At 38.0% G+C, this 24,794-nt stretch overlaps 1 protein-coding gene across 1 annotated transcript in view; it reads right to left on the minus strand.

The window, feature by feature from the left end:
• Window positions 1-2,121: 2,121 nt before the first annotated feature.
• BEGAIN (brain enriched guanylate kinase associated) overlaps window positions 2,122-24,794 on the minus strand; it is a 147,552-nt gene continuing 124,879 nt past the window's right edge. Inside the window, exons 7-9 of the mRNA XM_054400469.1 lie at window positions 10,184-10,291; window positions 6,630-6,713; window positions 2,122-3,489 (exon numbers count right to left, since the gene is read on the minus strand). Of these exons, the coding sequence (XP_054256444.1) occupies window positions 2,122-3,489; window positions 6,630-6,713; window positions 10,184-10,291 (1,560 nt within the window). The remainder of the gene's footprint in view (window positions 3,490-6,629; window positions 6,714-10,183; window positions 10,292-24,794) is intronic.

The raw sequence follows: 24,794 nt of genomic DNA on the forward strand, positions 1-24,794 counted from the left end.
ATGCTGTATTGTTCTGTAGATTACATATTTCCTTTGGTGAGATAACAGTTAATTTCCATTCCTGCATACAAATCTTTGTATTCATTGACCGGACAAATTAATGTCTTGGCTTAGAGTTTGCCTATATTTTATATACTTGTATGAGTCGACAGTGAGGTTTTTGTCATCTGTTTTCTATCTCTGTGTTTCCAAGGGGAAATAACAGCTTTTCTGAATCTCCAAGTCTATTTACTGCAGGTTGGATTCTGTCATAAGAAGCAGTTAGCCTTTGGAAATTTTATTCTATGGGGTTTTATGGACTTCATGGAATTACTTGTGGCATGGCCTGCCACTCACATTCAATGTGAGCAACTATGGGAGCATAAAAGCACAAAGTGTGTCTCATTTTAGTTATGATGTGCCATACCTTTGTGATATTATTAGCTACCATTGTTCTCCACAATGTTGCTGCAGACTTCATAGGAACTGTAGGGACTTGATGCCAGGTCTTCCAAATGGCACAAGAAGTACTTACCTGCATCAGTAATGGTCAAATTTTTACGTTACCCATGAAGAATATGAAGAGCAGTGGGAACTGTTAATGCCAAATGCATTGGATCTGTGGCCTTGTGATTTAAAATATTTATGTAGGAGATGAGCAGTTTTGTATTCCTGACTCATAGTTGCTTGCCAGATGCCTGCTTTCAGTGAATAATCAGGAAATACGTATTTTCTCTACAGGTATCGAATGGTAGGTCATCATTTTAGCTTGATAAGGACCTAGTTTAGACTTCCACAGTGATATCGCTGATTATTGCCACATACTGCACTGAGTAAGGTGCTTCCTTATATATAAGCTGGTAAGAGTCAGTATTTCAGGTATAGGAAATGTGTTTCCTGAACACTACTTAAAAGAATTGCTAATTATTTATTCCTGTTTTCTGACTCTTACGAAGCAGCAGTACTGAAGCCAGAAAGGAATTCCAAGGGATGTCCCTGTCTCTTTTAGTTTCCTCTTCTTTGGCTTTTCCCCCTTTTGCTGCTGTACAAATTGTGCTCTCCTTAATGCTGAAGCAGTGGGAAATGGAACACCTGATGAGGAAATGCAAAATGTAGAGGTGAAACTACAGCTTCTTGGTCCTGTGAAATTCCCATAGGCCATATAAGGCTAGATATTCCTTAAGATTTAAAAAAAATCTCTGTTAGAAATTCCAAGCTACACATGAAAAAAAGGTGACTGTGGAAAGTAACAGCCTCTTAAAGACCTAAAAAGATTGTGTCAAGTCTGTGTGTAATGGAGGAGGAGCTTAAGTCACAAGGAGCTTTAATAATTAACTTCTGTGTGACATGCGTCCCAGAGAAATCTCACGTTCTATTGTCCAGAGTATGTTTTAATGAAGGAAAAAAAATCCCAAATGTATCTCCACTGGTGTCTTTTATTAAGTAATGCAAAATACAGTATTATGACACTGCATGCATTTTAGACAATATAAATGCAAGCCTACAGAAAATGTGACAAAGAAACCCTCAATTACTTTTGAGGTAGTATACAAGGAAAAATAGGAAAGCAGAAACACAGTGGATTAAAAGAACAAAATATTAGTATCACTTTCTGCATACATAAGTCACTCATAAATACATTTGTATGAAATAAGATACATTTCCATTTTTGTTAAAAATATACTTCTTCAAATTCAACATTCTTGTTTGTTTTGTTTTTATGTGACATTTTATAGTATTCTATCAGATGGATGTATTTTTTATCACTGCTGTCATGATTTTACCCTTTTCCTCCAATAGTTTAGGCACAGATGGCCTCATGCAGAAAAATAAATAAGAAACCTGCTTGAAGGGAAAAGAATTCTGCTCAAATAGCTTAAGATAGTCTAATAAATATGATTTTGCTTATAAAAATATTTCAGGTTTATAAAAGAGGGGAGGGGAGAGTCTCCCACGTGGAAAGGATGTTAAGTGAAAAGTGCTGTATAACATTTTTGAAGAGATTTTGTTTTAAACATATAGTACCATTATGAATATATATTTTATAATAATCCTGCTTTGTGGAACCTTATGGTTCACTACAAGTATCAAACATTCTTTACTTCTTTTTGTTTGTTGTCTTATTGCCATTTTGGAAGATGCCTAGTTCAGAAGGGTTCCATATAATTGTGCTTTTGTAAGGCTGTCCTTCCGACTCAAACCAGTGCTCCCAGTCCGTTGAAACTGTTGCTGTTTGCTGTGAATACCCGGATGGCTTCCTTGCTCCATGGAAGACTGGTGGATTTCTGAAGCCTCCACTGAGCTCTGATTAAGGGACTCTGCTGAGCTGTTTGGGCTCACGTCCACATATTCTCTTTTCAATACCGGGCTATTTTCAGTGTTTTTGCTACTGCATAACTGGACGGTGATCCTTTCATTTTTTTGGTCTCTTGCCTCTTTTGATTTGTAAGTCGGCAGTTTGTCCTGTTTACAGCTAGTGCTGATGTCAATATTCAGGCCACTGTCTGTTCTCAGGAAGCAAGAATCCACAAGTCTGCTTTGGCAGATATCGTCTCCCTCTGAGCAGCTATCTGCCTTGTAACTAGCATAGATGGGGCTTGTTCGACTGTCTCCCTTTTTAACAGGGCTGCTGTAGTACTGCTCTGAAAAACTACAGGGTGACAGCCTGCCAGTGTTCCTGTAAGAGTATGCACCAATGTCCTCCACACTTAATTGCCTCCATCGTCCAGGCAAGTCTTCTTCTGAAAGGTTGGTGTTCCTGCACTCATCCCTCATTTTCTGATTCGCTAAAGCCTGCTGTGGTGTTATGGCTGAGAAATGAAAAGGTTCGTTTGCATATGGAGGCAGAGTCCTAGTAAAAGTGGGTGAGTTATCATCAGCAAGCTCCATGTGCTGCGCGGGTTTGGACTTGGCAAACCTAGGACTTCCCTGATGCTCGTAACCTGCAGGTGACTTCCTTTCAAACAGCTCTTCTCGGTTGCTCATGTAGATAGCTTGCTGAGAGGCAGTGAGAGTGTTGGCTTGGGCATTCTCCTTCTCCTCAGATGTGATGCTGAAGCTGGAATAGGAGCTGGAGGTTGGTAGAGAGGTAATGTACTCTGGGAAGGCTTCATGAGAAAAGCTGGAATGGAAACCATCTTCTTCAACAGTGCTGTCTGTGGAGTTTTGAGACCGCAGGAATCCCACGTCTTTCACTTGTGTGTCGACACTCTGCCTCCTCTCCCTCCTCCTTTCTTCAGGGCAGTAAAGGGCGGTGTCACTGCAGTAGATGTCTGACTTGTACTGGGGACGTTGCCCAAGTTTTCCGGCAGGGTCCTGAAAATTGAGATCCCTTGTAGATGGGCTTGACAAGTGTGAAGACAAACTGTTTGGGTCTGGTTTTTCGAGTACTTTGGCAATGACGCAAGTGGGTATGGTATCAGCGTAAGATGTGTGGCACAAGGGGACAGAGAGACTGCAGCCGTGTTTTTCCAGATGGATGCTGACTCTTTCCTGAAAGTCAGATGGCAACTGTAACATAAACAGATAGCAAAGGGAGAAGGAGAAAAGGATTCACATCAATACTGACTTTGGTGTCTGCTTGGCTTTGTACAACATCCACAGATGGGTGATGATTATGACTTTCTATAGCTCACTGTATGTGGCCACAATCTTTGCATATTTCTGAAAACAAACATCAAATGGCTTTAATTTATTAGCATCTGGAAACTTTTATCTGTTTCCCCATCATGGAAAACACAGTGAAACTGAAAGATTTCCTTCCAGGTTACTTCAGGTTGGATAGAAATGACGTATGACATAAAGAAGGCAGTAAACAACAATCTTAAAAAGGTAGGCAGGGAATTCAAGCAACGCTTTCCAGACTGTGTGCATGCCTAGGATTTGCAGTTGGGAGTGTGGTGATGTTGAGGTCTCTGCTGGGAGTAGGTTCTCTTGCCTTGCTTTGAGCTGATCTTGCTTCTAACCCAGTGCCATCTTTTTTGATAAACAATTCTGTTGGAAGGGGCAGGAATGTTGCTTTCATTGACGCTTAAAGCACCATCTCTGGCTGCTATGGCAGGACTGTTCCTGTGCTAGTAAGAAGCAAATCAAAACAGCTTCTTTGCCCCAGCAGCTGGACATGGCTTGTCAGATCAACCATCCACATAAACATCAATATGTTGCCCTCTTCCACCAGCTGCTAGCTGACTGCTTTTCTAGGTCCTCGCTACACTGACAGAGATAAGAACTAAGACCCAAATTTACGTTATGATTTGTGTGACGGACTATTCAGAATTAATCAATAATTCTATTATGCATCAGAAATCATATAATTTTGGGAGAAAGCCATGATAAGTTCCATAGGTGGTGCTCCCATGAGATCCTGCCATCCTGTCACATAGATCAGAAGAGATTGAGAGACCACATTTCTTATGCAGCTTGGAAGTTTGATGAGTAATGCCTAGCCAGGAATTGCCAAGAATGCTTGCCAGTCCAGTTGTACCTGCCTTGCTTATTTCAGATCTCTATTAATAATGAGATAGGGATATAAAAGAGAACTGCATGATGGTTGTCTCACTATTTCTTTATGGAAATCAGAAGAACTCATGTTTGGATTAAGTTTTGAGTTTGTGACTGTGATAGCTCTTTTGATATCCATGTTGATTTACACCACTTAGGAATTTAGTTCTTGAATGCTTGGATGAACTCTAATTTATACAGCACTTTCTTTTCATAAGTGGGTATAAAGTTCACCTTCACCAAATAATCAGTGATTTCCCATATAGCCCTAACCATCTCACTCCCTCCTTAACTTTCTTTTCTCTAGAGGGAAGAACCCTGTAAACACTGAAGTGTTCCCTCCTCCTCTGTATTTTAAGCAAGAGAGACTTAAGATGCCTCCTCTTTGTAATCATCTCACGTCATATAAGATATGCAGTTCCTCTTTTAGCTTTGCCAGGAAGTTTTAAAAATTGGTTTAGTCTCCAAAACTCAATGCATCCGAAATATGGCATGTTGTGTAATGGCATTATTAATGTGGTGTAGGATGAGTGTTTTTTCAACCAACAGACCTTCCAGGATATTTTTGATTAATCATTTTGTTATTAACTAGCTCATATGTGTCCCATTGGAAATAAAGAGTATGATATTGACAATGTGCTGGCAGGTAGCAGTATTAGTCATAGTAAAACTGAATAAACAAGTTGCAAAACAGGGCTGCTGTAAATTGCCACAGAAATGAGGAAAAGAAATACAGTTCATTTAATGTGAAATTGCTGTTAGGGGGCAGCTAGTATTTTAATGTCCTGTAACACTACTGTTTAATCTTTTTTCATTATATAGATTATGAAATGTATTAAGAAAAAGAACATTATTTTCTGGGCATTGCACTGGAAACTGGAAATACTAAAATGATATTGCTGTCATGTTATGATAATGTACTTTAGGCTTTGGAATAATATACAATACTTTTTCTGGCAATATTTGCATTTGTAAGGAATTTATTGGCTGTGACAACACATTCACACTTGCTAAATTAATAAATACTTGGACCTATGAGTGGAGATTTTGCCTACTTAATTGAGTATATGGCAGTCAGGAAATTGTGGAGAGATCCCACATTTGTGATAGTTTTCTTCAAGTGAATGGCTAATTATGGCTTATAATTCCTAATTCTTACAAACAGGTAGGATATGAGTAATATCATATTAATTCCTGAATATGAATTGTGTGGGAGTCAGGACCAAGGTAATGGTTAATTTGGAAGTTGTGTTTATTTTCTAAAAAATCAACCTCCCTTTTGACAGAAGAGTCTTTTTCTGTCCTTATTTACTGGGGTTTAGTGCTCTGTGTCATCTACTGGCTTAGAAATGGTTTGTATGTACTGCATTCAGTTTTGTATTATTCCACTGCAGAATTGAACAAGAGAGACCATTTGAGTGGGACACCAACATGATGGCACAGATGAAGGAAAGGTGTTTTGTTTTTGGTTTTTTTTTTTTTTTTTCCCTGTGACCTTCACTGAGGCAATACACAAGGAAGTTGTTACTGCTTTGTGTAGGGCCTGCATCCCTAAAGACAGTCTTCCTCCCTAAGGTAATAATTGCCTCCCCTTTAAGGAGTCTATTTCTCCGTCCTAGTTTCCCTGGAAGCCAGGATTATTAATTACAGTTTACACATTGAAAATCAATCATTCAGTGCTCTGGTTGCTTTAGAAAAAATATTTGTTCTGTCAGTCCATTTTAAAATTCATGTTTAGGAATTAGCTGGACTGGAAAATAGCTTCAGGAGGAAAATTGATTGTATCAGAATCTCTGATTCCTGCAGCTTGTCATTTCCTGGCTCTCACTCCTCCCTGTTCCCCTCCCAGCATTTTGCAGTCTAGAGTTCTCAGCATGTTGGGTTTGCTAAACCCTTTATTTTCTACATGATCAGTGGTTCCCATTCTACTGAATAGCAGAGATTTTGGGGAAGAGAGTACCTCTAAATTCCATCACTGTCTGTGATTCTGACAGCACCTCCCTCAGCTGCATAGAATGACTCCTGTGGCTTAAAGGGGAGGGAATCAAAGCCCTAAGGGCAAACAAGTTCTGTAATTGGTACATGTAAACTAACCTGTTTTCCATAAAATATTTATTACTTTGAGTATTCACCAAGTTTGGTCACATTACCTCTGAGAGCTTATGTGCCCTGTCGTAATTCTTGCTGCACTGGAGCAGCTGAGCAGCTAAATTGCAGTCCTTCCTATAGAGCTCCTAGGGAAAAAAAAAAAAAAAAAGCCTGTTTTTTAAAGTCTGCAAACAGCTTGTGGCCTTCAGTTTTCTTCCCATGCCTGAGAAACCTTAAAAAATGACTTTGAAGAAATTTGGAACATAATTTAACTTCTAAATACATTAGGATTTGTATTTATTGCATATTCCTGAGATGTTTGCCCCTTTGTTGCATGAGAGCTGATAAAATAACTAAAAATAAAAATTTGAGAACTGTTACTACAGAGCAATGACCCCCATTTCAAAATATAGATACTTACCATTAGGAAATGAACATTTAGTGTTAACATGCATAGCACTATGAAGGCAAAAAGAAACAAGATCTTTTAAACAAAAAAAAAAAGAAAATTTAAGGACAACTTTTACCAAGTGTTATCTACTATGATACTACTTGAGAAAATGCTTAAATAACCTTATGAGACCATGACAGAAATTATATTGTGGTTTTTTTTTTTTTTTAAACCTGAAACAACAACAAAAACAAACAAAGGAAACCCAACAACAAACAAACAAACGAAAAAAGACAGAGAAATAAAGTGTTTGCCTCCTGGCTCCTTTCATTATAGTTATATATATATATATATGGCTCCTTTCTGTATAGTTGCAGAATGCAACTATACAGATACATTGTATCTGACTGCAAATATTTGATAGTGCAGAACAGGGTATTTTTAATGGGTAAGAAATTACTATGAGAATTCCACACAGGGAGAAAGAGAATTTAAAGAAGCCACTTACAGTGGTTTTGTATTGAATGGCACCCACAGCCTATTTAAAGGGAAAATTTGCTACATAGATTTGCCCTTCTTCTAAATTTAGAAAGTGGGACACATGACTCTGTAACTGTATCCTTTAACCAGTACCATTTGGTCCCTGGAGATAAAAATTGTATGTTGCTTTTTCTGACCTAGGTGCTATTAAGAACAAAACTGTCTTCAGAAGTTGCCTTTATAGGTTGGCATAGATGAAACAGTATAAAGGTATTATGGGTACTAAGATCAATCAATTTGTAAAGATTATTGAACTGATTTAATTTTTTTCCTGTAAATGTAATTTTATTGCATGCAGATTTTAGTGGTTCCACTTGCTCTTTTTCTGTGAAACGAAAAGATGGAAATTCCCTTTGTTTTGAAATACTGTTTTAAATATACTCAGTAATAATAGGTGGAACAAGATGCTCTCAAGAGTCTGTGAGGCATGGCAGTAGTAAATGTAGCCTTCCTATGATCATTAGTTTACTATAGCTTCATAGTGAAGGGCCTTCAGATATTTTTGATTTGTGAGGGTTTTTTTTGTTTTGTCTTTTTTTTTTTGTGTCTCTGTGAGCTTTTATACATGTCAATCGTGCCTTTAATGTACTGGAAAGATATATTAATTTTTGTAGGTGTTAAATTTCATGTAGTACACAATAATTTTGTTCCTGAAAACAGATGCAAACAGTAGGGATCTAAAGATCCTATATTAAAGCAAAATCCATTGCGTGCACATTGTGATTCTGACATGTGACATGCACCTTAAGCACATAATATATTGCTGCACAGACAGGAATAGCACAGACAACTACTCCAAGTCCCATATGGTATTGCTAGGCACACAAAAATTAAATCCAAAATCTAATCCTTTCTTCAAAAGCTGTGTGCCTCTGTTTCTGTGATGAAGTTGTCATGGAGAGTAAAAAAAAAACCCAACATTTCTGACACTTTATTTTTAGTAGCTTTAAAAATTATTATAGAAAAATTACATGTGAGTTTAGTGTGCCACGTGTACCTTGTTCTGTACTTTGTATCTCATGTCTGAAATGTGCCATGTAGTAACTTTATGTCCTTTAATGTTTCTCTGAATGGAAAGCACCCACACCTGTGACAACTATAACAATAATCAGTGTTTCCTTCAGTCAGAAACATGTTTTTTACAACTGAAGAAAGCAATATTAGCAAGACAAAACCATGTTATTTCCATGTAGGTTTCTTCAATTCTAATACCATCCCTACTTATTGCATATAATATTAATGGTTTATTTCATAGTTCTTCACTTTAAATTTTTGAATTTAACTTTTACTTTCATTAGTGATGCTACATAACTAAGGGCAGATTTTTTTTCTGTGAATCAACGTTAAGCATGAAGAAGAAGTAGTGTTTTTGAGGTTTCTGGTCCTTACTCTAACGTTCTTAGTAGTTCAGAATTATTCTTGGAAGAATACTCTAAAATCCATCCCAGTCTAAGCTGTCTTTTAAAAACTGTGACTACACTTCTTCCAATGCAGGCTCAAACCTGACTCCATGAAGTAGTGTAAATGCATTCATATTTAATGGGAGAGTTTTACAATTTTTCTTGCCCTCTATTTTAAATCTGAAATAACTCCACTGATTTCAGCTAAATTAGTCTGGATGTATACCTGTGCTTCTAAACCCTAAATATAGTCCATTGCATTTACCATGTCCCATTACTTACAGCTATTAAAGTTAAGAGGTAACTGTTTTCTCAGCACAACTTCTTTAAAATAAAAGGGTCAGATTGTGAACCCTTTGTGTTGGAAAGCTATTAATCACATAGGCAAGAGTTATATCAACAGGAATATTATTGGCATTAAATACTCCCTGCTGTTTCATATGAAATATGGGACTGTTGAATGTAAGATGCTGAAAAATAAGTGCTAACAGAAACATGTCTTCTCTAAATGAATTTTTTATTAAGTGTCTTAGGAATGGAACAAAAACGAACTAAATGCCTACAATCTTCCTCTCTTTGCCATTTTTTTAGGTTGGTCCCTGGAAGCATTTCATGAGCTTGGTTGCCAGCTGCAGTATGCATGTCAGTTTGCAGCATGTTAAATGAGATGCAGAATGACAATTTGCCAGAGATGTTCCCTGTTTCATTCCACACAGAGATAGCTAAATTGTTGTAGATGAAACACAGCTGGAGAAAATTTGGCTTCTTTTCCCTGCAGTAATCTGAGTGATCAGCTTGGGTCAATCCTACCTTCTGCTAGTAGAGCTCAGTTGTGCTGGGCATCCCATTTCAGTGAGCAAATACTGAAAGACCAGGGAAACTGCAGGAAAATGTAGGGCTTTTATACTGTGTATGAAACCTTTTTGATGAATCCTCTCTCCACACCTGTGTCCATGCAATAGCTCTGAGAATGTGCTTCTACTTGTTTGGTGTACTGGACCAATATTGATGGCAAAATCAACGTGTGGATATTGCCATTTCTTAGAATATTTTTTAAAAATCAGTTTTAGGTTAGATATAAAGAAAAAAATATCAATAAAAAGTCTTACCCCAACCCCATAGCAAGAGAAGAGCTGAATCAACCAAATGATGTAAGTAATCCAAAATAAATGTTAACTGTTGAGGCAACAAGTTAAATTTTATGTAAACAATAAGAAAGTTACTCTATAATTTCATGGGAAGTGCATGATATAATCTCAAGATATATCCATATTTAAATACTTACGTTGTCTTCTGATAACTTATCAATTGTCACCTTGGCCTCTATTAAGTGATTATTGAGTGCAATTATTTCATGGCTCAATGCCCGTTTTTCCTCTTCATAATGTTGACCCTGTGTAGAAAGTGGAGTAGTCAGTAATTTTACTAGAGCCAGAATATTAAAAAATAAAAGAAAAAAAGGCCCAAAGGTTGATGTCTTTCTCAAATCCAGGGGAAAGCCCACCAGGGCAGTATTTTAATTTTTCTTCTTATATTTTAACTTAGTAGAGGAGGCGAAGTACTTTAAAAACATGGAGGTCAAACTGAGCTCACATTAGGAACCTTCACAAAAGGCTCTACCTAGGCTGTGTAATAACATTCAACTGAACATCAGTTATTCCTTCTTTGTCACAAAGAAGAGTTTTTAACCTGGAAGAGACTTGGGCAGTTCTTAGCTTTTGCTACAAGAATGTTTCACTTACTTATGCCATTCGCTTCTATTCTTACCTGGAAGGAAGAACAATATTTTAAAAGTAATGTGTGAAAATTAAAGTGCCACTGGTCCTTCCCATACTGTGTCCCATTTTAATATTTCAATGTTCATTGCACCACCTCATATATAAAAAAAAAAAGTAAGAATAATTTATAAATCTGCCTTTAGGTTAGTCTTAAAAAGTAAGGCAGCTTCTGCATGTTCTAGCTGAGATCAAGGCACCCTCCTTGTGCTCAGAGCTGTGCAAGTCCATGATAATAAGAGGGTTTACCCATTATCTAGAGGGATCTTTTTGAGAGCATTGTTGTAGGGTCCTGCATCTGGGTTGGGGCAATCTCAAGCACCAATATAGGCTGGGCATTGACTGGCTGGAGAGCATCCTTGAAGAAAAGGACTTGGGGGTGCTGGTGGATGGGAAGCTCAATATGAGCCACCAGTGTGCACTTGCAGACCAGAAAGCCAATCACATCCTGGGCTGCATCAAAAGAAGTTTGGCCAGCAGGTCGAGGGAGGTGATTCTCCCCCTCTACTCTACTCTTGTGAGACCCCACCCAGAGTATTGCGTCCCGTTCTGGAGCCCCTACTACAAGAAAGATAAGGATGTGCTGGAAGGTGTCCAGAGAAGGGCTATGAGGATACTCAGAAGGCTGGAGCGCCTCTCCTATGAGGACAGGCTGAGAGAGTTGGGGTTGTTCAGTTTCGAGAAGCGAAGGCTCCGAGGAGACCTTATTGTGGCCTTCCAGTATCTGAAGGGGGCCTACAAGAAGGCTGGTGAGGCACTTTTTAGGGTGTCAGGTAATAATAGGACTAGGAGGAATGGATCCAAGCTAGATGAGTGTAGATTCAGATTGGATGTTAGGAAGAAGTTCTTCACCACGAGGGTGGTAAGATGCTGGAACAGGTTGCTCGGGGAGGTGGTGGAAGCCCCATCCCTGGAGGTTTTTAAGGCCAGGCTGGACGTGGCTCTGAGCAACCTGATCTAGTGTGGGTGTCCCTGCCCATGTCAAGGGGGTTGGAACTGGATGATCCTTGAGGTTCTTTCTGACCCTAACAATTCTATGATAAACTTCAATGTACATCTATTTTGTTTAGTAAACTTAATCAAATTAACAATACACAATTTCACTTCCCTTGTTAAAATTCTGAGAGTAGTTTGCGAATGTGATTTCATCCAGAAGAATGATTCTATTAGCTACTGAAATTTCCCAAATGCTGTATTGCCAGGGTCACAGAAAAATCTTCCATCATCAACACTTTAACATTGTCAGCTAATTGAGAGCAATGGGAGTTGTGTGTTTTGAAGTCTGAATGAATACCAAGGTTAATTATCCAGCTTTAAAGTACCAGGCTATATTAAAGAAGGATGATTAAATTAGAAGTGGCAATTCTCATCCTAAGTTGCTATTTAAAGAAAAACACCTTCTCAAATTGTCTAGAGCAAAGCCACATATTTCTTTGAAAAGCCTCAAAATGATTGAAGTATCTTTGTGAAGGTCTAGACTGGCCTGTTTTTATGTCCACTTGTTTATGGGCCTTATGTTACTTTCTGTGACAAGACTTTCAACCTCACAATCCAGCTGTGCCTGGAAGCTTTCAGGCTTGACATCTCTCTCATCTAAGCTCACATTGATCAGGTGCTCCTGCTTGCTACCTGGAGGCTGTATCATGGAAAGACAAAACACAGCTTTGAGACCTTGCAAGAGCTCCGACCTCACTAATTTTAAAAAGACACATGATCTTAGGGGGCTGTGTTTTGTAATTAGGCAAATAGATGTGGTTTTATATGGACCCTTAACTCTCACTGATTTTATTGTGCACTAAACAATCAGGCACTTCTAATACCTCCTGGACATCTCTACATGTCTAGAAATCTTTCTTTTTTGAGAGTATGACTGAAGTTTACATTTTCAAAGGTATTTAGCCACACAGTGAGGCAGACAAGTAACTATCTAAGTATCTGGGAAAAATGTGTCCCTTCAGTTGTCCAAGTCATTCATGCTTTTGAGGGATCCGTGTGCATTGAGTACAGACTTAATCTTCTAAACCACCATTTGTATTGAAGGTTTTATCAGTCCTTATATGACAAGTTTGCAATGCCAAGGCAGTTAATTTGTAGAACCCCATTTTGCTCAGAGTTTCTCTGATTTTAGTGAGTGTTGCTCTTGCCTAATCCAGTTGAACTTGACTTAATGTGTTTTCCAGTTCAAGAAAGATCATCTGATCAAGGATTTACAGTCTTCAGGAGAGGCAATCTGTAGGGCAGCAGATTCAGGCTTTCAAAGCAGTACTTTCTGCTGCTTTGAGTAATGCTGAATCTGACTGAATTATGGTTTCATTTTATTTTGATTGTGATAACTTTTGGGCTAATGCTGTCTAGGCTTATTTGGTATTTGACCAAGTGTGACTTAAAAAAATATTTTATATTTGTTGAACTGTAAAATTAATTTCAGTTCAAATTTATTCTATACAGGTCAGGAGAAAGACACCAGAGTAATAAAATCTCAGCAGTGCTGTGGAGGAGGGCAAATGAGAAAGGCCAGCCCCAGTCTTCTCCACCAGGATGTTTCCATCTTTCTCTTGAAATTATTGTCATTGACATAGGCAAAGAGTCTGTCTCAGCTGGTGTGACGACCAGTTAGAATGCAAAGGGATTCATACAACATTTATCTTTCACTAAAAGCAACAAATCACAATATCAGTGCTATGATTCTCAGTTACAAATAGAAATGCTTGTTTTACTCTTGGCAGATCCCTCTAAATTCCAGATCCTCTACAGGTGCTAAAAATATCTGTCTCTAAACTCAGTAGCAGATTAAGCTATTGGTGTTATTGATAAGACACCACCTTGCATCTGAACTCCACTCCTGAAGTCCCTGAAGTCCGTTCCAAAATGCTGTATCTATAGGCTGCAACGGCTGAGCTTTGTGTGGATCTTAGTTCAGAAATCTGTGTTGAGTCAGCTCAGTGCATCTTGCCCCTGCCCCTTCCTTTTGCACAGAGTCAGCATAAAAGAATACAGCTCCATAGTGTCTGACTAATACAAGAGAAGTGCAATCATGCACTCATGTCTGAGTCAGATCAAATTCATACTGCTGGGTGACTCCAGCAGTGCACAACACTATTAATGCTGAGGAAACCAAGAGCACAGAGCCCTTGCTCCTATCTTGGATTTAGTACGAGCCTCATTGCTTCATTCTCATACCTGATGAAAGCATTTGGTGTCTGCTCTTCACAATGGAATTAAATTATATAATAACAGATATCATCTCTGCCTGGAGCTTTGTATTTCTTATAATTTGTATCTACCACAGTGACAGCTTCCCTGATATATTTGCAGATCCATAAAAACATAAGGTGTCACTTTCAAAAGTGTTTGGTATCATCTAGTCTCTGCATCTATTATCTGTGGTATAAGTGTGGTGAAAAGAGTTCTAGGAGGTTAATACAGAATGAAATAATTAACAGATAAGGTTGTTCTGGAAAGTAACAAACGCTGTATGAACAGATCTATTTTTCTTGCATATCAGTGGATCCACAAAGGTTCCTACTCTAGTCCTTTAGCAGAAATGGAGCAGCATAGAAGTTGGCTGTCACTCTGGTAATGCTTCTCTCTTCAGTGCTTTCCAGCAGCTGGAGAGTGTCCTGCTATAAAGCTGTGTCAGCCTATTAGTCAAGGCTATGCTGCTTGCTGTCATCTCTGCTGTCCTGCTGGAGCTTTGAGATGTGTATAGACCTTTTGAAATCAGTCTCAATTTTGCAAATGAGCAGTGCTGGTCTGTGGAAATGTCAGCCTTTTTAAACATGGCAAAGTGAATCTGCTCTTGATGCTCCTGTAAGGAACATTTCAATGAATAGCATCTCAATGCTACAGTGTGAATAATATAATTGTAGCAGTGACCACCAGTATACTGGAAGCCAGCAACATTCCTTTGGAAATGCTTGTCCAGAAGGAAGGTAGCGCTTCCACAGGAGAAGTCCACCTTCTTTGGATAAGCGTAATACCCTCGGCCTTGTATTTTTCTCACAGAGCACCAGTCATGATCTTTTAATTACAAATATTAATAGGTGCTATGAGGTACCTGCTAAGCAACTGCAATGTATTTACTGTTGTTCTGTGGACTGTAGTTGGTGAACAAGTGCCACAAGATCTGTGTAAATATACAAGGTGTTTTAAGACAGTATTTGAAAATCACATTGAAACCAAATTTTTTTAATAAGGATGAAACAGAGCAGCTGTAGATGACACAAAACTGGATGGCAGAAGATTGTGCTGCCATCCAGATGGATCTCAGTGGGCTGGAGAAATGGGCTGTCAGGATTTTCATGCAATTCAACAAGGGGAAGTGCAAAGTCCTGTATCTGGGGAGGAACAAATCAATGTGCCAGCTGATGGTGGGGTGTGGGAGCCACCCAACTGGAAAGCAGCTTTGCAGAAAAGGACCTTGAGTTCCCTGTAGACATCAGGGTAAACATAAGCCAGCAACGTGTTTCCTTGCTGCAAAGATGGCCAAAGGTAACTAGGGCTGCATCAGGAGAAGTGTTGTCTGCAAATCAAGGGAGGTAATCCTTCACCTCTACTGAGTGCTGCTGTGGCCACACCTTGAGCACTGTGTCCATTTCAGGCTCCTTACTACAAGATGGATGTAGACGTAATGGAGAGATGGTTCAAGACATGGCCAGGAAGATGATTCAGGGCATCTCTTTTATGAGGAAAGACTGAGAAAGTTGTGACTGTTTAGCCTGGAGAATACAAGGCTCAGATGGGATCTCATCAATCTGCATAAATATCTGAAGGGAGAATGCAAAGAAGAGAGAGGCAGACCTTTTTCATTGGTTCCCAGTGACAAGACAGGAGGCAACAGGCAAAAACTGAAACACAAGCAGTGCTGTCTGGATATCAGGAAACAGGCTTACTGTGAGAGTGACTAAGCACCAGAAAAGGCTGCCCAGGGATGTGGAGTTTCCATCATTGGAAATATCCAAATGCCATCTGTACACAGTTTCAGGCAATCTACTCCAGGTGCTTGAGCAGGGTGGCTGGACCAGATGACTTCCAGAGGTCCCTTAAAACCTCAGCCATTCTGTGAGATCTGTAGCCAGTTATAGCTACCATACCTCTTTTGACTGCTGTTAAAACTGGTATGCAGCATCCGGAGTCATGATATACAGTATTTTAAAATCCCATTATTCTCAAATACTGACATCTGCCATAGAAGCAAATGCTTCTGTTATACAAAGATGACTTAATATAAAATTAATACATCTGTAGGTTCTACGAAAATAGAGAACAAGCATGTACTGAATATAGTATAAATTCACTTATGTCTCTCCCTGGTATTCCATAAAGAATTCAAACAGACTTCAGATTAGACTTGGTGTGTGTGAATGCATGTCTTCTGGAGTTAGTGAAGCAGCATCTAATTATTACTGATAATTATACTAATAATGGAGGATGACAATGTGTTTTCTATCACAAAGAAAGGTCATCCAGATGCTCCATACATTCTCAGTGATTGTTCAATGACAGTACTTCAATGATGAGTGAGAATGAATTTGTTTTATAGCATCTGCCAATGCATATCTTATATCCTGATAAGAAATAAATAAAAATAGCCATCCCTTCTGGAACTGAAGGTTGGGAGAGTATGCAGAATTCTCTCTCACACCAGGTGTGGAAACTTCACTGTTTCAGAAGGTAATAATGTAGCTTAGTTCAAGGTTTTGTGGACTCACCATTCACATGTGTCATGGTCTCTGAGGGGCAAAGCACAGTTTTGAAGCACAGTGTTTGAACCAAGGGACCTCTTATCTTACTGGCAAAGTATTAAATAAAAACTGGGGTGAATGGGGATGCCTAGGCCAGAGGTATATTCAACAATATGTAAGAAAACAAGAATGAGAAATCTTGTGGAGGAAATAAACCCTATTTTCCTGTTGTAACTCTTAAAGTTAACAGCTGTTCTATTTACAGTATTTCCTCACAGACCATATGCATAACATATGTTTTATCAATTGGCTCATAAAAAAGCAAAATATGGTTTAGATTAGCAAATATTACTGGGTATTTTCTGCAGTAATTCATGATCTTCAGCATTACTGCATGTTATTTTCTGCTCTGCAGATCTTCATGTTAATATTGACAGATTATATGTTTGTATGTGTGCATATTTATAGATGCTTTGGAACTATGTGAGTTAATTTTCCAGTTAAGAGCCTAGCTAAAGATGCCCTCCACTCGCCCATGCTTCCCCCCATGGTCAGAAATTGCAATGAAAACAGTGAACTGTGTTACTGTGAACTGACAAGATGAGAACAACAAGTAAGTATAATAAAAGATATTTCAATAAATGATGAAGCTGCATCAAACTATATCAGATCATGACATGATCTTTGGGGTGAAGGATTTGGTGCTGATCATTGCTTGAGAGCTATTTATTTTTGTATTTATGTTTAATGCCTATTGCATTTTTTGGTTTTACTTCTTTATATAATGATCTTACTTTGGTTTAACAGTAAAATGGGTATCCAAAGGAGCTGTACACTTACAGACTCACTGAACCCACAAATCTCTTTTAGAATATTCATCTTAACAAGCAGCTAGAGAAAAAGCGTGAAACATTCAGCTAATTTATTGGGTAATTTTTTTGTCAAGGTACAAACCGAACTGCAGGAATATGTAGGAATATATTCAGAGGCTGTGGCGGTATCCCAATTACACTTCATGATGTTCCATTGTCTCATCTTTGCTTCCCACTGCAGCAAACCTCAGGACACCCATCCTTGTCACAGCACCTCTTCATAAAGCTAATAGAGCCTAGCTTTCAGGATTGTCATTACATTAAGGTAAGGAGTAATGACTAATTAATTATATTTATTCCATAGTATATTAGACATTTATTTAAAGTGACTTTCTGTTTCCAAGCTGCCAAAGGTACAGGAAAGCCTGTATTCTTCAGAGAAAAATGTATGGCATTAAGGATTTTTAAATGCTTAGTTTTCTAGGAGGGTCACAGAAGATATGTTGTTAATGTGTCTTGTGCCTGAGGCCTTAACTACTTCAAAAATCTATGTCATGTTGGAGTTCTTCCATGTAAAGAAGGCAGTGGCAAGAGCATTATTCCAATGTGACAGGTTCTCCTATGATGAACACATAAGATAAAATGAAGTTACAGCTGTATGAACCTTGGGTTGGCTTAGCAAGAGACAAGATTATCTGCTCTTGCCATATTTTAACATTTTTTACTTTGTAATTAGACCTAGGAGATCATCAGAATAATTAAGAAGAATTGTATGGTCACAATGAAATGAAAGGAATAGAGGCTTTAGCTGAGATACTGGTAAGGAGTGAAACATCTGCAAAAAGAAAAAGGACTTCTGTGAATGGGTAGAATAAGAGAGGTACCATTACTGCAGACCACACAAGCTAGGCTCATTAGACTTGCAACCTGAAGCTGTCACTCAAAGGACAGATTATTTAATACTCAAACTTTCTAGCCACACAGGTTGATCTGTGGAAACAGAAAAAAAATCTGAAAAACTACTGGACATAGGTGATTTCTCTACTTGAATGGACTGAGAAGAAAAAGTTGCATTAATTTCTTTGAGTAATAAAGCAAAATAGCCTAATAAGGAATTCTGAACTTTAGAGTCTCATATTCATTCACATTAATTACAGATCATTTTAATATGTGAGAGAATTCTAATTAGCAGTGACTATCTAAGCAAGGGTAATTTCCCAACCATAATTCAAAACTAATGTTAGACTATTTACCACTCTAATATATTTTTTTTTTGTTGCTCTAGAAATTTCTAAATCCACATTTCCTGTCACCTTTTGACATTTTTTCTTAATAATTAGCTGGGTAGAAGAAAAATTAAACCCCCCTCCTTTTCCCCTTGTAATTGCTTTCTTAAAATAACTGTTTAGCTAAATGATCTCTCTTGGGAGTTAAGATACTTCTCTGTCAGTAAGTTTGCTCTGATTTATCACAGTCCTGTCTCAAGACTGACTTCTTCTCTCTATGTTTATTTTTGCACTTGAGTGCACAAGACTGAAGAGAAGACTAGTGCTGAGTCAGATTTGTGTGCAAGAGCTGCTGATGGTACCAGGCCAAAGCAGAAGCCACCTCAGCAGGTCTGCTGTCCCTGCAGCACTTGTCATGATAGTAATCCTGGTATTAGTCTTATTAATATTATTATTCTACAAGCTTCCTTCTCTCGACTAACCCAGTTCACATCTTGGGTTCTTCCTCTTGTTGAATTTGATCCTTCTAAACATGCCTGTGGCCAGTGTGTATATGCTTTTATACTCTGCTCTTCTCATCTCTTGAATCTATTTAATATACATTGAAACAACATCTGGGGTATTAATTAGAAAGGTTTGGTAGACTGGCTGAAAATTTCCAAGTGTGATACAGGGAATAAGCATAATGCACTTGTGTGTTTTCTGTGTGAATTACTCCCTTCTTTTTTATTAAAAAATACCTCTGTTATTTACTTTGTAAAATCTCGCATTGGATAAAGCTATTTAAGGTTTGACATTCTCCCCTTCTGATCCAACACTAGGGGAAAATCTCTGTAAGCTCTTTTCTACATGGAGTAGGAGAAATTCATTAAAGTAAAATGCTCTGTTCAAATATCCAGCCCCTCATACCCTGCTACAAAATGTCTTTTTGGAAGCATCCTAATTCAAACTACCATAACAAAGTGTAATGACTATATTGAATAACTAGTCCAAAAAAAGAAAAGAATCATTGTGCAAATTGTTGAACAAAGTGAGAATTTTGCTTCCAATCCTGCTAATATGTTATTCAAGTCTCCTCTGCCTCCTAATGCAGTTCTCTGCAGAGCTGTTTTGGTGACTGTTGTTGTAATACTTTTTAATATGGGTTTAATTTTTTTTTTTTTTTTTTTAATTGCTGAGAAACCCTGGCTGGAAGGACAGGCAGGAGTATGCTAGAGAGCTGGCAGTGACTTTTGTTGCATGGTCATGGTCATGGTCACATGATACTTTGCTAGATACTGTCACGTTTGATCCTCATACCAGGACTGCTGTTTCTGCTGACTATTGTTTGTGGAGTAAATTATTCTGGTATAAGGGAAGGCTCCAGAATGGATGTCTCAATGTACTGATTAAGCTTTACTATGAAGGAAGTGGAACACTTCCTCCCCATCTGACTGCTGGGATCAAATCCAAAGAAAATAAAACACAGATATGTTTTTATGAAAGGATTTGCTCCTACAAGCAGACAGGAAACTCACTGCTGTATATTCCTCATGTTGCTCTTCTGGGTGGTCATTGCTTTTAGAGTTTGTGCACATGAGAAAGACTCTACCTTTGGGTCAAGGGAAATGTCATGTCACAATATCAACTACCTTACTTGAATCGGCTCTACTCTACACAATTTCAGGACTATGCCAGAATTTCATTTGCCTTATTAACTATTGTGCACTATACTGTAACTCCACAGTCCTCTCTTTCAGTAGTGAATCTGGTTTAAAAGGCCTTTGCTACCACACAGCAGTTCACAGACCCATCTGCTGTGCTGGCACAAGTCTGTTACCATTGTGAAAGGTAGGCTGGTGAAAATCACTCTTTAAAATTGAAAGAACCTTTGTATGGGAACAAGGTCTTTTTAGCTATCTTTGTTGTTAAGGAAAGCATACGTGGATTAAATACCTTCAGTATTTCATTGCAGCATTCAGAGATCTGGCTCACAGTCTGGATGTAGTCCTGTACTATCTCAAGATTCTGCTTTCTTTCACCCTAGAGCTTTGCAGAAATTTGAAAGTTGTGATTAATTGATAACATTTATCATAGCTATTAATGTATTTCCTAATAATATTGACTCTAATGTATTATTTTCACAGCATCTTATAAATACTAATATCTTCTTCAGCAGAGGCTAAGGCAGACCTTCCTGTATTTATCTGTCTAAAATCTCGTTGTCCATGTCTAAGCCTTCGATCAGCACTGAGATTTCTTCAAAGCATGAAATCCCTCAATGTGTAGTGTTTTTTTTGAGAATTGTCAAAGAAACAGCTCTCCAATGGTACCAGCTTGTCTGCACTAGCTCACAGAGATGCTGAGGTTAAAAATGCTTCAGGCACTTAGATCCTAAATAGACATATAGCTTTTAGATACCTAAAATTAGGTAAAATGAAACTTATTTTAAGTAATAAGCTCAATGGCAGAGGCAAAGGCTGAATCCATACAGCCCAAGACATAAGCGGGAAGCTTACTTTTCTGGGTCTATAACTGTCCCCAGGGAAGGGCAGCATGAAGAGATTTTGCCACTAATGTGAATCTAGCTGACACAGGCTTTCAGTTAGTTGATTGGAAATGACCTGTTACCAGTTTTGATGGGAAAACCTTGATAAATGGAAAATGTGCAGATTTCCTAGCTCTATGCCTCTGCATTTGGAAACATTTCCCCCCATTTAAACAGATCTGCACTCTGAGTCAGCTGTCTGATATTTAGCATTTTCTCCCTGTAAAGACATTTATAGAAGTCAGTTGTCTTTGTTGGCACTAAACAAGTGATCTCCTTGAGTCTTTAGATGAGGCAGTTTCTTTACTTCTAAGCATTTCTTCAGTTGTCAGGCAGCTTGAGTGATTTTCCACACACTTTAAAAAAGGTAAATATCAGAACTACAGCCACCATCTTCAGACTGGATTATCCCTTGACTGAAACTCTGGCAAAATTATCATTCTGCTCTGTTCACCTTTTTCCATGATTATACAAATACTGCTTTTGTCATCTTTGCCATGGCATGCTGCTGGGAGCTCATTTTGAATTGTTCAGTTGCTCTGACTTTCAGAGTCATTTACCTTTCCTGGGTCTCTTCTTTCCTGAGTACAATGCCTGCCCCCCTTTCCAGGTATTTTTTTTTTTTAACACGGTCTACAAAGCACCTTCATAGATTTTATGCTTCTAGGTGTCTGTGGGAAACTGATATTGGCTGAATGAGCACAGCTTATGAAATGTGCTGGTCATTCTGAATTATTTGCTTATCACCAATTAACACTATTTTATCAGCAATAATGTTATGTTTGTTTTTAGGACACTATTGAAAAATATTTATTAATGCTGAGAACTGTACCAATAACTGAGCTGTCCTGATCCATCCCTCTGGCTCTTTTATAATAGAATTATCCCTGTGCCTGCTAATTTTTAAGGTGGTTTTTGTTTATGTTGCAGTCTGTCTATTAATTGCTTTTAAGGCTGTATCTCGGCAGTATTATAATCACAGTATTATAATCTAACTATGCAAATATATCTACTCAATCACCTTTGGTAAAGAAACTGTGGTTTATTTAACAACTTTTAATAAAAAACCTGTTAACTTTCATTATTTATACTCCTGTGATTTAGTTATCCAGTAGTTGAAGATCATAAACAATTAGTTTGTGTTTTGTATGAGCTCTGTGTACCCAATTCTACACTTGACCTCTAAGATGTTGGTGCACATGAGCATTTTTTTTCAGCCTCTCACAATTATCCCAACATTCAGAGAACTATTTAAGATAAACATCAACTTAACACATTAGCATGTACTTTTAATTTAGCTTGGAGTAGGAAGCTGAGAATCTGCTCAGCAAGTTCTTTTAGGACTCTTATCTGGAAGCTTATGTGGGCTGCAGTTTAAAAAAAAAAAAAAAGGTGACAACAATTTTGCAAGTGACATATTGCTCAACATTGTAATTTCCATTGAATTCAGAAGCTGGATTGCAATAGGTAATAAAATATGCTCTGGCTAAAAGCAAAGTGTGCTACAAGAGCTCTGCTGCCAGCTAACAGCAGTGGAGAGAAGAGGGAAAGATGCTCATCTGGTTTCTGGCCATATGACAAGTTAAGGACCTGAAGAGGCATGAAATGCCCCAATTAGGTCAGAAAGAGACATTCTCTATCACAGACAGTCTATGACAGTGACTTTGTAAAGCTGGTTTGAGAAGCATATGACAATAATAGTCAAAACCTCTTAGTAAACATACAATGTTATAGCTAATTATTTTTAATTTATTCTTTTGGTATTTTTTCCCCCCTTCTCTAATGGATGGTTCTTCAGTCACGGATGCTGAAATAATTTGACAGCTACTTTCTTCCTGACAAGAGAATATGAAGAGCCCTGACAGCCTGGTAGGTAAACTATTTCCTTGTATTTAACAAATGAGATTTAGATGCTACAGCCAAATCCTCTCTCACTGTGAAGGGTAAGACTTTTTTTGGCTTATGGGAAATGCAAGTATTAAGCAACTTGTTAGGCCCCCAGACCTGTAAGAAAAATAAGGAAAAAGAATAAATTTGTGCTTGAAAACAAGCCTGGTTCTGTTGCTTATATCTTTGACCTTAGAAAAGAACTTTAGGGGGACTCTATTTAATCATAAAGTTTGGGAAGCAATGGGAAATATCTGATATATGTCAGAGAATATCCCCCCCAAATTAAAGGTTAGAGACTAGACCCGCAGGTACTCTTTAGAAAAGTCTTCATTCTTCTCCTCTTGTTGCTTGTCTTCTGATTCCTTCTACTTTCCATCTCACTGTTGTTCAAAAGTATGTCTAGGAACGTAGTTTTAAATTCAGGGAAACTTTTCATCTAATTAATCTGACTTTGTCTTCAACTTTTGTTTTATGACTTTTGTTTATTATTATTTGTTGTCAGGTACTAGTAGTTTCTTCAGAACTGAAGTCTAGTTTATTGATCCTTTTCTAAGGCTTGCTGTCATAATATTTTTGCTTTAAGAGTAGAGATAATTTGCTTTTCAGCTACTGAGATCTGTTTATAGTTGTGTTGATTGTCATTAATGGTAAGAAATATGTGTCAAGCCCTTAGACAAAATCTCTAGTTGTTAAAAAGTTTCTTTCATCTCATTTTTTAGCTCTAACTTTGAATCTTAAGAAACAGCCTTTCCATTCTGCCACTCCAAAATGAGAGAATGAATACTGTCCCCAAACATGAACATCTTTTAAGTAAGTAAGAGGTTAACCTTCAGGAAGCCTAACAGCTAGAATGTAATGTTGGATGCCCCTACATTAGTGTTAAGTTTCAGCAGAAGTCATAGGATTTGTTCTAAAATCAAAACTTTAAAAGATCCCCTTCTGTAACCTGCAGTGGTAAAGAAAATTTTTGCTATGCTCCAGAATATCTCTCTAGCAAATGGCTTGAAGTAATCAGCAAAACTACAGCTCAATTTACCTGTTATAGCTGTAGGGAAAAAAAAATCTAATATAGATATTTAAAAATATATAAAAGTATAATTTAATACAGCTAAGTAGGAGCAACCCCTCCAGCTTTGTTGCAAACAGCTGGACAAGTATACTATTTAAACCATTCACAGCCTGTGCTATCTGCTTGTGGTGATAAAACTAGACACTGTTGGAAGGTACAGAAATATTTCCTACCACTCTGGCATGATTTCAAAGTCCATATTTTCCAGCAGATTGGATATAGGAGGTTGATTCTAAGCAATGTCCTAATTGCTGTTTGATAACTAACAAAAATGCAACTTAGGAGCTGGCATAAAGTATCATGCCAGATTTTAGGTTCTCTAGATCTGTCTTGTGTGAAAATCCAAGGCATTCATAAATAATTTATCCCCCCTCAGTCAAAACAACATGGTTTTTTAATTGGTTTTCTATGCCAGCAAGAAGACCACTGTGACCAACTCTTTTGAGCCATTCAGCTGATGCCATATACATTTCAGCCACCAATTTCTGTGTTTTAAAATTTTTTTTTTCCTATTGGTTAGAAACTGCCTGGAGATTCTGCAGTAAGCTGACTAACATTTCACAAGGTACTTATTGTCTAGTTGAAAGTGACTGAATCTGTACATGTCTCCTGTGTGCTCCAGTGCAGTAAGAATCACGCTAGAGGTTTCTCACTGCTCCATGTAGCTGAAGGTCATTTCTAGAGCAGCCTGTCTGCTCCCTAGGTTGTGCTCTATGTGAAAGCTTTGAACTATGGTGGACTGCTCCAAATGGCTGTTATCAGTCTGTCCAGTCTTCTGAGGGAAGGCCTCAGCAAGGCCACCCCATGTTAGCCTTAGTGAGAAGAAAAGCTGACATTGAATAGGGCCTACAGTCAGGTCCTTGACATGAAGATGAATGAGAATTTCAGGACTGTAGGAGAAATGGAAATGAAA

Source organism: Indicator indicator, chromosome 4, assembly GCF_027791375.1.
Source record: "Indicator indicator isolate 239-I01 chromosome 4, UM_Iind_1.1, whole genome shotgun sequence".
Classification (NCBI taxonomy): Eukaryota; Metazoa; Chordata; class Aves; order Piciformes; family Indicatoridae; genus Indicator; species Indicator indicator.